The sequence below is a fragment of the Salvelinus sp. IW2-2015 genome, linkage group LG12, assembly GCF_002910315.2.
Source record: "Salvelinus sp. IW2-2015 linkage group LG12, ASM291031v2, whole genome shotgun sequence".
Taxonomy (NCBI): domain Eukaryota; kingdom Metazoa; phylum Chordata; class Actinopteri; order Salmoniformes; family Salmonidae; genus Salvelinus; species Salvelinus sp. IW2-2015.
In genome coordinates this window covers 11,306,527-11,321,737 of record NC_036852.1, presented here as the reverse complement: position 1 = coordinate 11,321,737, position 15,211 = coordinate 11,306,527, and the positions used below count along the sequence as shown (strand labels likewise).

At 43.1% G+C, this 15,211-nt stretch overlaps 1 protein-coding gene across 2 annotated transcripts in view; it reads left to right on the top strand.

Annotated features, from left to right (window-relative positions):
• gart (phosphoribosylglycinamide formyltransferase) overlaps positions 1-13,695 on the top strand; it is a 25,360-nt gene extending 11,665 nt beyond the window's left edge. Inside the window, exons 12-21 of one of the 2 annotated variants that reach the window (XM_023997844.2) lie at positions 443-537; positions 2,540-2,649; positions 3,042-3,240; positions 3,538-3,789; positions 4,179-4,331; positions 6,335-6,538; positions 6,814-6,978; positions 11,628-11,900; positions 12,220-12,335; positions 13,018-13,695. In XM_023997844.2, the coding sequence (XP_023853612.1) occupies positions 443-537; positions 2,540-2,649; positions 3,042-3,240; positions 3,538-3,789; positions 4,179-4,331; positions 6,335-6,538; positions 6,814-6,978; positions 11,628-11,900; positions 12,220-12,335; positions 13,018-13,215 (1,765 nt within the window). In that variant the 3' untranslated portion in view covers positions 13,216-13,695. Of the gene's footprint in view, positions 1-439; positions 538-2,539; positions 2,650-3,041; positions 3,241-3,537; positions 3,790-4,178; positions 4,332-6,334; positions 6,539-6,813; positions 6,979-11,627; positions 11,901-12,219; positions 12,336-13,017 lie in introns of both variants that reach the window. The other variant, XM_023997843.2, reaches the window with a different exon arrangement.
• Positions 13,696-15,211: the final 1,516 nt, after the last annotated feature.

Below are 15,211 nucleotides of genomic sequence, written 5' to 3'. Positions count from 1 at the left end.
AGTTTACATACACTAAGTTGACTGTTTTTTATACGAGAGTCTGACTTTTTGTTTTCATATTTGAAGAATTTTCCTAGTTATTTATGTTGGATTGGTGTAAGCCTATGGTGACGTTAACCCGCATTAAATTGTAGGTTGGCCTAGCTTGCACATGACTTATGATTTGTAACCCTTAAGAATGGGTCGATGGGCTTCGGAAAGAGRAACATTTGTAGGCAGTCTACCCAAAGTCATTCTTATACATGACAGTATTTATTTTAGAGTACACTCTATCTGGTAATGTGAGGTAGAAGCTGAATTGAGGGACCACCTGATTTGACATAGACAGACAAATAGCCTGTTGCGTCACTCTGACATTGGTAGAGGGCAAATMGCTCTAGCCTGATTGGGTGGTCGTCTCACCATAACCTATGACCCTTGCTGTGTGTCCCTCCCCCAGCAGAGGCCTAACTTATAAGGACAGCGGAGTGGACATCGCTGCGGGAAATCGACTGGTAGAMATGATCAAGCCATTTGCCAAGGCCACCTCTCGCTCAGGTAGYCTCATTGCCGTTAACCAGAACAGCTACAGCTGAACTACTAGCTAGACACCCTGGAGAGCTGCAGTGCTTTTCCTAAACCCATACCTATCCACGTGTAATGATCTGTGTAAGATTGGATATATGATTAGTTTCACAAATCTTGCGGAGTACACTGTCAGTTCCAATTCCACCTTTTGAACTATTCAGGTCAACTAATCATCAAGCCYCTGATTAGTTAAATCAGGTGTGCTGGTACTGGAATTGAACAAATAAGTGGAATGACTGGGCAACACTGGTAAAAGCATTATGGCAAAAAACCTCTACCTAGCCTATTTTTAGAGGGACAAGATGCTTGGGGTCGGTTTGGGATTGGGCATTTCATTACATGCTCTGCACTAAAGCAGTCTCTCAGTCAACCKATCATGGTTTCACCTTATCCAACTAATTACAAAGCTCCAAGAAGGTAAATGATTTTCCTTCCCTTGTGAAATGAACCTGAGGAAAGAAATTAGGTTATTTGTCTTGTCTACTTTATCTGGGTGTTGGATAATTAAAGTAAGTGATTTATTGTAGTGCCCAGGGCTTTAACAAATACTGTACCTGTAGACAGCGTGCCATCGCTACAGTTTTACTAAAACAGAATTTGGAACAGTTTTCTCGACTTGAACTACAAACACATTGCTGCAGGAAGCTTAAATTAGTTTTCTACAATATAAACTCAGCAAAAAAAGAAACATCAGTTTTTCAGGACCCTGTCTTTCAAAGATAATTTGTAAAATCCAAATAACTTCACAGATCTTCATTGTAAAGGGTATAAGCACTGTTTCCCATGCTTGTTCAATGAACCATAAACAATTAATGAACAAGCACCTGTGGAAGGGTTGTTCAGACAYTAACAGTTTACAGACGGTAGGCAATTAAGGACACAGAGGGTTAAGGAAGACATCCTCCTCCCTCGTGGTATCCTTCCTGCAGGCTCATCCTGACATGACCCTCCAGCATGACAATGCCACCACGCACAGAACGAGCAGTATGGCTGATTTCCTGCAAGACAGGAATGTCRGTGTTCTGCCATGGCCAGCGAAGAGCCTGTATCTCAATCCCATTGAGCACGTCTGGGACCTGTTGGATTGGAGGGTGGGKGCTATGGCCAGAAATGTCCGGGAACTTGGTGAAAGAGTGGTGTAACATCTCACAGCAAGAACTGGCAAATCTGGTGCAGTCCATGAKGAGATACACTGCAGTACTTAATGCAGCTGGTGGCCACACCAGATACTGTTAGTTTTTGAAAATAAATGCAGTTGACAGAGGACGTTTCTTTTTTCCCCCCCTGAGTTTACGTATGGGTGGACGGATGGATGGATGGATTATTTTAGTTAATTATTTTAGATATACAGGTAGCTGCCAAAATAAAGCAAACACAGTAAATGATGGAATACAAAGTATATTGAAAGCAGRTGCTTCCATACAGGTGTGGTTCCTGAGTTAATTAACAACCCATCATGCTTATAGTCAYGTATAAAAATGCCTGGTTGTCCATTTTAATTTTCCTACCATGGGATCTGTGACTTTGATAGAGGGGTCTCAAAGGGTGCAAAGGGGGTTTAAAGTGTGTGTCAGTCACCAGATCTCAACCCAATTGAACACTARTGGGAACACCAACAAACACCGATGATGGAATTTATTGTGGAAGAATGGTGTTGAATCCCTCGAATAGAGTTCCAGACACTTGTAGAATCTATGCCAAAGGCGCATTGAAGCTGTTCTGGCATCTCGTGGTGGCCCAGCACCCTATTAAGACAATTTATGTTGGTGTTTCCTTTATTTTGCCAGTTACCTTTACATCAACCAGATGTTTCTTTGATCTTAGACTGGATTAGAATATTATTAAAAAAATAAAAAATAAATAGTACATGTTTTTAATTGGTGTATTAAACTTTTCCCCCGATGTGTTCTTCAGTTGTGAAAGACCAGTGAGTGTAATAAACAGTTGCTTTTATTCCCCTCCTGTCCATCAGGGTGTAACGCTGAGCTGGGGGGCTTCGCCGGGCTCTTTGATCTCAAAGCTGCAGGCTTCATYGACCCCATCCTGGTGTCTGGGACAGACGGAGTAGGGACCAAGCTCAAGGTATGCGTGACTTCTCAAAACAGAAACTGTATATGAGACATTCCAGCCAGCCACATTGCATGTTTTGGTGCTGGAATAAAGCTAGGGAGCATCATATTCCAAGTACAGGCTTTTCGTTCTTTTTTKATCAGTCTTTTTGGCCTTGCAAAGTTAGATGTAGGATCATGTGCATATGTTTTAGCTGTTTCTCAATTACTCTGTGATTCATCACATCCCATTTTCTTGCCGCCGCCTCTGCTGTATTGGCGGAGAAGGTCCAAGGTCCCTACCCTTAGACCTCCTTCGCTAATGTGTTTTAAGCAGGTGAGGAGAGATTATGCCAGGAATCACAAAGACATTAAGATCGTACCTCTTCATAACTTCACCTCTGCCCTCATCGCTGCCTTCTCTAGATTGCCCAGGCATGCCAGCAGCACAGCACCCTGGGACAGGACCTGGTGGCCATGTGTGTCAACGACGTGCTGGCCCAGGGGGCGGAGCCTCTCTTCTTCCTGGACTACTTCTCCTGTGGCCGKCTGGATGTGGGCGTGGCCTCCGCCGTGATCAGGGGCGTGGCCGAGGCCTGCGGGTTGGCGGGCTGCGCTCTGCTGGGTGAGGGKGGAGCAGTCTGACGTCATCGTTAAGATGCATGGATGTGTGTGTGTGYGCGCACTATTTTGTGTGTTCAGGCGGTAAGAAAGTGGAGATGCTGGCTGTATACTGGGGGTGTAGCGAAAACAACGAAGTAGGGTTTTAGTTGCACTGGAAACCATCTGTATTTTGGGCGTGAGCCAGCCATCAATTTCTRGGTTCTACATTGTGTGTGTGCGCACATTTGCAACTGCATATATGTGTGTTTGATCATATATTTGTGTTAACTGTGTGCGTTCTTTCCATTCGTTCATCTAGGCGGCGAGACTGCGGAGATGCCCGGCGTGTACGGCCCCGGAGAGTACGACCTGGCAGGGTTCTGTGTTGGTGCCGTGGAGAGGGGCGCCCTGCTACCCAGGCTGGGGGACATCTGCGAGGGGGACCTGCTCATCGGGGTGGCCTCCTCTGGGGTGCACAGCAACGGATTCAGCCTGGTCCGGAAGGTCCTGGAGAGGGCAGGAGTCACCTACAGCTCCCCTGCACCTTTTGGGAAACCTGGACAAACCGTGGGTAGGTTAATGAGATCATACAAGCTCTTACACAGAGTAAACCTATGTTTCTTTGAGGGAGAATTTCTCTGGGTGTGTCTGCCCAATCTTTCTTCTCTCGTACTTTCTCTCGAAAGGAGATAAATGGACAGTTTTGTGGTCATTTATATTTTCCATTAAGTAGGGTTCACCTGCATAAGGTGTCTTACCTTGTACTATCTTCCTGCCTGTTAGCGGTCTTATCCCAGTCTCTATTGGTCTTATTTTGTACTGTACTGTTCAATTGTATTATTGTAGAGTTTATCTGGGTCCTAGAAAAGTGCTCCAGGAATCCAATGTATAATAATTAAAATAATTACCCGTAGAGTTCCTTTTTCTCCGTCTAAAGTCTTCCCCCATGTTGATTGACAGGCGAGGTTCTCCTGACGCCCACTAAGATCTACAGCCGCCTGCTCCTGCCAATCCTGCGCAGCGGCGCCATCAAGGCCTACGCCCACATCACTGGGGGCGGCCTATTGGAGAACATCCCCCGAGTGCTGCCTCAGGAACTGTCCGTTGACCTGGGTGAGAGAGAGAAACACACTTTTCTTATTGCCCATGTTTGGTTTTTAAAGTGTAGTGGTAGACAATGTATATGAGGATGAAACAGTTGTCCATATCAGATACCTGATGCTGTTTTGAATTGTACTAACTGTGGTAGGGCTGTCTCCGACAAAAAAGAAGRCAAAAAACCATAACCTGAACCAACTATTCTCCTCCCACTCCTGCTGAATTTAGCAGATTCTGCCATTACTCTCCTGGAGTGCCTGTAATAGGCTACAAGAGGAGTCGGCAACCTTTCTCATGTGGAATGCCAATTTATCTTACAATTTTTACCTATCTGCGTGCCAGTTATGGTTTTCATATGCACATTTTTGCGAAAGTTTAATTTATAATATCGTCTTATCTCAAAGTCATTGTCATGTGGTTAATCAAAATTCTATCGAAATGAAAATGATACAAAACTAAAAATGTATTTCTGTTGCCAACTATGTACAAATATGTAACTATGTATAAAGCCAACAAATAAACATTGCAGCCTGCGGGTAGAAAATATCCTGATTTAAAAAAAAATAAAAAAAAAAATCGTATAAATCACATTGGTTACACATGACCTGACTGCAACAAACTTGAAATATTGTATCTATTAACTTGGGCCTAGCCTGAAGCTTGCTCAAGCGAACTTAAAACGCTGTATAAAATATTCTGGGGCCTCAGTTTCCAGCGCCAGTGAGCTCGGGACAGACACAACTGCAGGCTATTTGCGCAAGGGATAAGAGGCTGTGCTTGACTTGGGCAGGAGCTCACCGGAGCGGAGTACCGACACCTCGCATTTTCTACTGCTAGAGCTCCTGTTCCTATTATAGAATATTAGCTCAAAAGCATTGTGGAGCTCTTGCACCTAAATGTAAACAGTACCAGTGCCCAAAATTAGTAGCATACCTATTTCAGTCCAAGTCGCGCACTAATAAGAAGTAATTAGGTAGGCCTATTTTATGACGTTTCCATTGGTTCAGAGCATGACATGGTTATCGCAAGAGAGAGCACAGGAAAGATTTTTCAAATGCATTGAGGAACTATTGTAATTCTCAAAGGATGTAAAAACAGACTGTTTGCTTGCTGTTTTGAGGTGAAGAAAACAGTACTTTGAGAAGCTCCGCAGATCATTAGTGGTGGTGCGTTTAAGCCAATCAGAAATACTAGCAGATCCCCAAATCGGCACATTTATTTGCCTACATTTGCGCAAAGGCCAGGTAGCCTATAAGCCTTTGTGTGCGCATCCTTACTCAACATTGACAGGAGTGCTCCAAACTAAAGACGATGACTAAAACTCATAAATAGAATGAAATAAACCTGAACTTGTTTCTCACAAGTGTAAAGCATAGCAAACAATGTGTCCACTCCGACAATGATAACAGGAAGACTGGAATATTAATATTGAATGCATTGAAATAAATTACTGTAACATTGTAGATTAGGAATTAACGGCAAATGTACTACTAGTGATTTTATGTATCAGGGAATTGATAAATGCAAACATTCACACAATGAAGTCATAAAAATGGACGGGGAGAGCGCATTCTGGAGGGAAAAGTGCATTGTTCATCTGGGTGCATGGTCAATCTAACATCTGCATTGGCCATGCAGCATTTACAGTGATATGGCCTCAGCAGAAGTTGCTTCTTGCGCTTCGCTTTGTGAGGCGCATGGCGATGCAGTACGGAGCTCGAATTGGCCTATGCATGCTCTGGAGGCTATGTAATTGCAATTGAGCCTCTGACCACACTTTCAGCTCAAGCATAAATTGGCTTTTAGTCTAGGCCCCCGCAATCGATTAGTTCACTGAGATGGGTGTAAATATATGCGTGTTTGTGTTACTACTCGACTTAAATAATCTCGATCGACCAACAGCCTAATGACCAAACAATCAACCAGTCGACTAATTGCGGTCAGCCCTAAACTGTGGTTGGTATTTACTTCATATTGAATGCGTGTGTGAGCTGCTCTGTGTGCTTTGTCCCACCCAGACGCCTCCCGTTGGATCATCCCTCCTGTGTTCTCATGGCTCCAGGAGGAGGGGGGCTTGTGCGAGGAGGAGATGGGGCGCACCTTCAACTGTGGCCTTGGGGCCGTGCTGGTGGTGGCCTTTCCGGATGCCCAGAGTGTTCTGAGGCAGCTCCAAGCCCACGAGGATGCGTGGATCGTGGGCTCGCTGGCCCACAAGCAGCCTGGTGAGAGACGAGAGCTGAAGTATGCGTAGTGAAACTCATAACAATGCTACAGGAATTATGGGTTCTGTACACTCCCAGACCGATAAGGAAACAAACTGTTTATGTTGTATCGAATGTTGTATCGAATCAATCTTGTTAATGAGGAAATGCTCTTCAGATGTTCACATTAAATGTAATTTTTGTATTGATGGGTTCAAACGTGCGCACACAGTTATCTCACACAGCGCTTGGTGGTATTTATCTTAGTCATTTTACTGAGTTTTGTTTGTGTGAAGGGGCCGAGCCGGTGGTGATCAGGAACATGAAGCACAGCCTGCGTTTAGGCCCCTCTCCCTGTGTAGTAGACCTGGGGCCCATGCAGAACGGAGCATCTCAAGGGGACAGCAGTAGCACTGTCCCCCGCAAGAGGACCAGGGTGGGCGTCCTCATCTCAGGCACAGGTTAGTGTTGTGTATGGTGTGTCACTTTCTGAAATTGAAAACACTGCCATGTGTCAACAGATGTGTATACCATTTGTTTTTTTTATTACAAGCAAACATCATGTTCAAGTGATGCGCGCGCATGCTCTCATCAGATCTCTGTAGCAGAATTAGCTATATACTGATGTCGGCACCAGGGTTGCCAGGTCAAGCAAACATTTCTAGCCCCAATGACCCCTCAACCCACCCACAAGGCCTGAAAACTAGCCCCGCCCAATAGTTTACGCAGCAAGAGAAGTTGCCACATTTATCCAATAAACCCTTTTTCCATTACGTTATCAAGCAAATTTAAGAAGAAATAACAATTTGTAACAACATAGGCTAAGAAACTAAATGTGTTTTTCCATCAAAATAATGATTGTGAGCATAAGAATGTCACAATAGAAAAGATAATTCACCCTTATTAAACTCGCCAGATCATTTTCCATCAATGGATGTCGAGTTAACCTTTCTAGGACACACACGGAACGCTAGCTGAACCCTTCGACAACATTCCGCTGAAAAGGCAGCGCGGGAAATTCTAAAATATTTTTTTGAAATATGTAACTTTCACACATTAACAAGTCCAATAAATATCTTGTTAATCTACCCATCGTGTCCGATTTAAAAACATTTAAAAATAATAATAATAATGCTTTACAGCGAAAACACAACATATGATTATGTTAGATCACCTCCAAGTCCAAAAAACACACAGCCATTTTCCCAGCCAAAGATAGGAGTCACAAAAAGCAGAAATAGAGGTAAAATTAATCACTAACCTTTGATGATCTTTATCAGATGACACTCATAGGACATCATGTTACACAATACATGTATGTTTTGTTCGATAATGTGCATATTTATATCCAAAAATCTCAGTTTATATTGGCGCCATGTTCAGAAATGCCTCAAAAATATCTGGAGAAATTGCAGAGCCACATCAAATAACAGAAATACTCATCATAAACTTTGATGAAAGATACATGTTTTACATAGAATTAAAGATACACTTGTTTTTAATGCAACCGCTGTGTCAGATTTCAAACAAAAAAATTACGGAAAAAGCACACCATGCAATAATCTGAGACGGCGCTCAGATATAAACAACATTTCTCCGCCATGTTGGAGTCAACAGAAATACGAAATTACATGATAAATATTCCCTTTGATGATCTTCATCAGAATGCACTCCCAGGAATCCTAGTTCCACAATAAATTGTTGTTTTGTTCGATAATGTCCATTATTTATGTCCAAGTAACTACTTTTGTTAGCATGTTTAGTATACACATCCAAACGCTCGTGCAGGTCCAGGCGAACGTCGGACGAAAACTTCAGTTATATTACAGGTTGAATAAACTTGTCAAACTAACTATAGAATCAATCTTCAGGATGTTGTTATCCTGAATATTCAATAACGTTCCAACCGGAGAATTCCTTTGTGTCTGTAGAAATAATGGAACGCAAGTCGATATAATTTGGAATGCGCGTGACCAGGACCTGGCTCTCTGCCAGACCACTGATTCAAACAGCCCCCATCCGGTCTAACATCACAGTAGAAGCTTCATTAAACGTTCTACAGACTGTTGACATCTAGTGGAAGGCGTAGGAAGTGCAAACAGATCCATATCCCACTGGCATTTCAATAGGTGATGAGTTGAAAATCGACCAGCCTCAGAATTCCCACTTCCTGTTTGGGTTTTTCCCTACCATATGAGTTCTGTTATACTCACAGACATGATTCAAACAGTTTTATAAACTTCAGAGTGTTTTCTATCCAATAGTAATAATAATATGCATATATTAGCATCTGGGACAGAGTAGGAGGCAGTTCACTTTGGGCATGCTATTCATCCAAAGTGAAAATGCTGCCCTCTATCCCTAAAAAGTAAACTTGTTTTGACTGCTATGATTAAGCAATAAAGAGGAAGGAGGTGTGGTATATGGTCAATATATTACAACTAAGGGCTATTTTTTTTGTCATACCTGTTGTACACAGTCTGATATGCCACAGCTTTCAACCAATCAGCATTCAGGGCTCAAACCACCTTGTAATTGTAACTGGGTGGTTCGAGCCCAGAATGCTGATTGGCTGACAGCCAAGGTATATCAGACCGTATACCACGGGTATGACATAACATGTATTTTTACTGCTCTGATTACTTTGGTAGCCAGTGTATAATAGCAATAAGGCACCTCGGGGGTTTGTGATATTTGGCCAATATACCATGACTAAGGCACGCCGTGTGTAAGAACAGCTCTTAGCCGTGCTATATTGGCCATATACCACACCCCCTCGGGCCTTATTACTTAAATAAATCCCTTTTGCGCATGTGCATAACTATAGATAAATCCAACATGAGAGTTTGAGTGATAAAGTTGGCCAGAGGATCTCTGTGCAAGAAACACTTCGGAAAACGTTTTTAAAAAGTAGTGTTAGGCTATTTTCTGTCAATTGTGCCATTTATTATACCGAACAAAAATATAAACGGAACATGTCTGGTGAGTATGCAGGCCATGGAAAAACCTGGGACATTTTCTGCTTCCAGGAATTGTGTACAGATCCTTGTGACATGGGGCTGTGCATTATCATGCTGAAACATGTGGTGGTGGGGGAATGGCACAACAGTGGGCCTCAGGATCTTCTCACGGTATCTCTGCATTCAAATTGCCATCAATAAAATGCAATTGTGTTCATTGTCCAGAGCTTATACCTGCCCATACCATAACCTCACCACCACCATGTGGTATTCTGTTCACAATGTTGACATCAGCAAACCGCTTGCCCACACAACGCCATACACGTGGTCTGCAGTTAGATGTATTGACAAATTCTCTAAAACGAAGGAGGCGGCTTATGGTAGAAAATAGAACATTAAATTGTCTGGCAAAAGATCTGTTGGACATTCCTTCAGTCAGCATGCTAACTGCACGCCCCCACAACTTGAGACATCTGTGGCATTGTGTGACAAAACTGCACATTTTATAGTAGTGGCCTTTTGTCCCTAGCACAAGGTACACCTGTGTAATGATCGTGCTGTTTAATCGTCATCAGGTGGATGGATTATCTTGGCAGAAGAGAAATGCACACTAACTGGGATGTAAACACATTTGTGCACACAATTTGAGAGCTATACGCTTTTTGTGCGTATGAAATATTTCTAGGATCTTTTTATTTCAGCTCATGAAAAATGAGACCAACACTTTACATATTGCATTTAATATTTTTGTTCAGTATAAATAGCCTACCTACAACCAGTAAAAAGTTGTCACGACATGCGCTGCTCTACACACGCACCACCGGCCCTCCCCACCACTCACTCACTCAGGAATAGCCTGCTCAATGCCTGATAATAGCAGTGAAATAGACACAGTACCAGTCAAACGTTTGGACACACCTACTCATTCAAGGGTTTGTCTTTATTTTGACTATTTTCTACATTGTAGAATAATAGTGAAGAGATCAAAACTATGAAATAACACACATGGAATCATGTAGTAACCAAAAAACTAAGCGCAAACCAGATGGGGATGGCGTATAGCTGCAGAATGTTGTGGTAGCCATGCTGGTTAAGTGTGCCTTGAATTCTAAACAAATCACTGATAGTGTCACCAGCAAAGCACCCCCACCTCCTCCATGCTTCACGATGGGATCCACACATGCAGAGATCATCCGTTCACCTGCTCTGCATATCACAAAGACAAATTTGGGCCTCGGGATCTTGTAAAATAATGGTTAATAAACAACTCTAAAGGGGCCCTATAAAATCTGAGATTCCCCCCCAAATTGTTGACTATTTTCCCAAATTATGTTCTCACTTTTATTAATCACTCTTAAAATTACAATTATTCATTGAGAAACAACTAAATTCGATGTTTTGAGTCCATGTCGATGCTTTAAAAAAAAACGTATTTCCCCTATAATTGCTCATCTTTTTYTTCTTCTATTGTGCATCTAGCAAGTGAGGAATGTACGGTTCTGTACTGCTGCTGCACATCTCATGCCAAGGTTTTCAAATAATAGATACAAATGATATACTTACTCAAAAATATACATCTGCCAGGTAAGCCTACTTTGCAGTTAACATTTTAAATAAGGAAAGTATTTCTGTCAACCCACAAGACGGTTATGAGGTAAACTGGCTACACGTCGAGCGATAAACAAACGCGTGCGCCACACAAACCGACAAGCAATATTACTGGTAATTAATTTGGAGATGCTGTGTTAGGTTTGGCTTTTTCTAAGCCAATAGTGGCTATCCAGGGGTGGGATAATGTCAGTGTAGCGTTCATTAGATAGTAGCTGTGGCTGTGGGCTTGCGGTGTCTGATTCTTGTTTATGACCGTTTGCAGTGGAACACATGAAAATTGCATGTTTTATGAATCGTTTGGCGAGCTACTCATAGGTGGGCCGGTCAACCTGTTGGAGACCCCTGCTGTAGTCCATTGTTAAAGGGATAGTTCACCCAAATTTCAGATGGTTCGTTAGTGTGAAAGGTGTCTAAGTAGAGCCTACATATGTGTAGAATTGCAGTTAAGTGGATACTAGTGCCCSATAGCTAATTGCAGTTTTAAGTTTAATCTTTATATCAGTGTGCACTGCCTTAAGTGTATTCTGTGTGTGTGTCAGGCACCAACCTGCAGGCGCTGATGGAGCAGGCCAAGAGAACGTCCAGCTCAGCAGAGATCGTGGTGGTGATCTCCAACCAGCCGGGGGTCTTGGGCCTCAAAAGGGCCTCTCTGGCTGGCATTCAGACACGGGTGGTTGACCATAAGCTGTACGGTAGCCGGGCAGAGTTTGACGGCACCATTGACCACGTGCTGGAGGAATTTCATGTGGAGGTGGTGTGTCTCGCCGGCTTCATGAGGATCCTCACAGGGTCCTTCGTCAGGAAGTGGAACGGTAGGACCACCCAGCTTTGTGTGTATCAATAGTAGGTTTGTGTGCATTTTATCTGTGATGACAATGTATCACACAGAAAAAGTCCTTCAACTTCACTTGCTCTCCCTTGAGGTTTACATGGGGAAAGGAATGCGTTTTGAAATGTTCATCCCAGTCGAGCACCCGATTTTAGATTTTTTTTTATTTTTTTTATTGAATTTATTTACTTTTTTGATGACGCTGGTCTGGAGCGTATTTGGGTACGCTTTCATTCTATTAATAATGCTTTGATATTATGTTTGTGTGCACATGTGAGAATAATATATTTTGTGTGTTGTAGGAAAACTGCTGAACATCCATCCGTCCCTGCTGCCCTCATTCAAGGGGGTGAATGCCCAGAAGCAGGCTCTGCAGGCGGGGGCACGGGTCACTGGCTGCACCGTCCACTTTGTGGCTGTAAGTACTGTACTCGGAACAGATCCTGCCTCAGCTCACCAATACTAACCATAACCAGATGTTGGTATAAAAATCAGCTCGGATCAGATCTTAAAGCCAAACTTATCCTGTGTTTCCTGGTCTACTGCAGAACATTAAAAAAATGGATGCACATTTAGTTTTGTTATCCATATCAACAAGGCTTCCAGAAACCCCTAGGGCTAACCACAAGCCCCAACGGATTTCTCTGATACATTAGGTGGAATTATAGCCATATTGCCTACACCTATCCAGTCCTTTCAGATACACAAGTGCCTAGGGTTAGAGGCTAGGGGTTGTTCCGGGACAGAACCCTAGACTTCGATAGACGAYTTATCTTTTGTATCTCTCCCATTATGGTGTCTGAGAATGGCAGTGCCATTGAGGTCATCTTCTACTGAAAGGGTGCATACCTGGGKATAAAGCCAATGTTGGTGATTTACTGCCACCTGCAGTTATGGAATGTTTTATCACAAGTATAATTTGTTGGCTGATCCCTCATGATGGATGGAATTATGTGTTCCTTCCTTAACCCATAGGAAGTCCCACCCAGTTGACTACTTCAAAATGGTGATGCCCTGCTAAAAGATGCTTTTGGGCACAGAGTTGTCTATGGAGAGGACCTMAATATTTCCCTGCTTTCTCAACTTCTTTTTGTCCACAGGAAGAGGTTGATGCCGGGGCCATCATTGCTCAGGAGGCGGTGCCGGTGTTGATGAATGATACTGAGGAGAGCCTATCAGATCGCATCCGGGAGGCGGAGCACCGGGCCTTCCCTGCCGCCCTGGAGCTGGTGGCCAGGGGCGGCGTGAGGCTGGGGGATGACGGACGCATCATCTGGAACCCCAATGCACAGGGCTAAACCTCAACACAATACCACCACACCTGCCCCAACACACCCTGGCCCCCATCCCCAAAATACCTTGTCCCCCTACCTCAGAATACATTGGGCCCCACCTAAAAGCAGTGGCTCTACTGACCTGCATAGTAAATGGATTGCCGTAGTGTAAGCAATGTCTCCCATGACCATACCTCCCTCCCTCGTCTCGGGTAGCTACAAACTGGTTTCTTCCAGATACATTCCTTATGCCATTGCTACAATGTCAAAATAATTCCCCTTGTGCACATTCCATGGGTACTATTATGTAAGAATGTTACAGTAGTACTTGACCTATGATTTTAGGTATATCCTCAACATTGCATGACCAGTCATAGCAAGTCGTAGTATGATTATCATGAAGTGGGTCAAGGTTGTGCTCTGCATATACTTTAACACTTAGCGACAATGCCCGAAACTGCTATTTCTGCCTGTCCTTGCATTAAACTTGCGCTGTTGAACAACRGTTTATTTTGTTTATCGGCAAACCAGAAAGACATGTAATGAAAGGCTAATGACAGTCTTCCCTRCAAACCAAAATCGGTTATGTGACAGGTGTACCAACATACCAAGCGTTCCAACATAAAATATTTCTAATTTACTGAATCATTTAATGTTCRTATTTAGGTTGCACACAACATTCCCTTGTTACAACTGAAAACATTAACAAATTACCTTTCTCTAGCTCCGTTGTACTCTYCTCCTTGGTGTAGGCATTGGTTAAGATTTTCCACCCTCTTATACTAGTCATTTACTGAARTGTAYACTTCAGGAGAAAGAACGCAGACCTGGGCCACAATCGGCTAGTGCATCCCTTGACGTAATCACCTATTACAAATGACTGGAAAGGTGAAAGCTGGTGAAACACTTATGTTAAGGCATGCCCTTGATTCCTCTCTCATCTCCTCAAAGCACAATGGATCCAAGCTCCGTCCAATCCATTTTTAGGAGGCGAGGGCAGAAGACGAACCGGGATAATTGAGAATGTTGCTCAGTTGAGGTTTCATTATTCTTTGAGGGGATTCGATTAATGCCCCGGGTGAACCTGGTTAGCGTTGATTGCCTCCCGGGCGAAGTCGGCTCAAAACAAAAGTGATGTACACACCCCTTCAAATAAGGTGATTCTGCTATTTCAGCCACACCCGTTGCTGATGGGTGTATAAAATCAAGTATACAGCCATGCAATCTCCCTAGACAAACATTGGCCTTATAATGATAAGCTCTGTGACTTTCAACACGGCACTGTCTTAGGATGCCACCTTTCCGGTTCGTAAAATGTCTGCCCCGCTAGAGCTGCCCTGGTCAACTGTACATGCTGTTATTGTGGGGTGGAAACATCTAGGCGCAACAATGGCTCAGGCCACACAAGCTCACAGAACGGGACCGCTGTAGTGCATAATCGTCTGTGCTCTGTCGCAGCACCCACTACCGAGTTCCAAACTGCCTCGAMGCAGCGTCRGCACAAGAACTGTTCATTCAAATGCTAGCTATTAAAATCAGACCCAATAACAACAACAGAGGATTAGAAATCCAAGGCTTAAAAACAAAGATGTCCATGTATGCCAATGACAAGTTTTATATTCAGTCCGCAAGCTAGATCCCTGCAATGTCTCATTGAAGACCTAGATAACATTTCTGTATTCTCTGGACTAAAACCTAATTATGATAAGTGTGCAATATTACGTATTGGATCATAAAAAAATACAACTTTTACATTACCCTGCAGTTTACCTATAAAATGGGCTGATGGTGAAGTAGACATACTCGGTATTCATATCACAAAAGATATAAATAAGCTCTCCACAATGAATTTCAATAGAAACATTTTAAAAAATATACAAGATCCTACAACCATGGAGAGGTAAATACCGGTCTATTTATGGAAAAAATGCCCTGATTAACTCCTTAGTCATATCTCAGTTTACTCACTTACTTATCGCACTGCCTGCTCCTGATGATTTTTCAAATCATATGAGCAAAC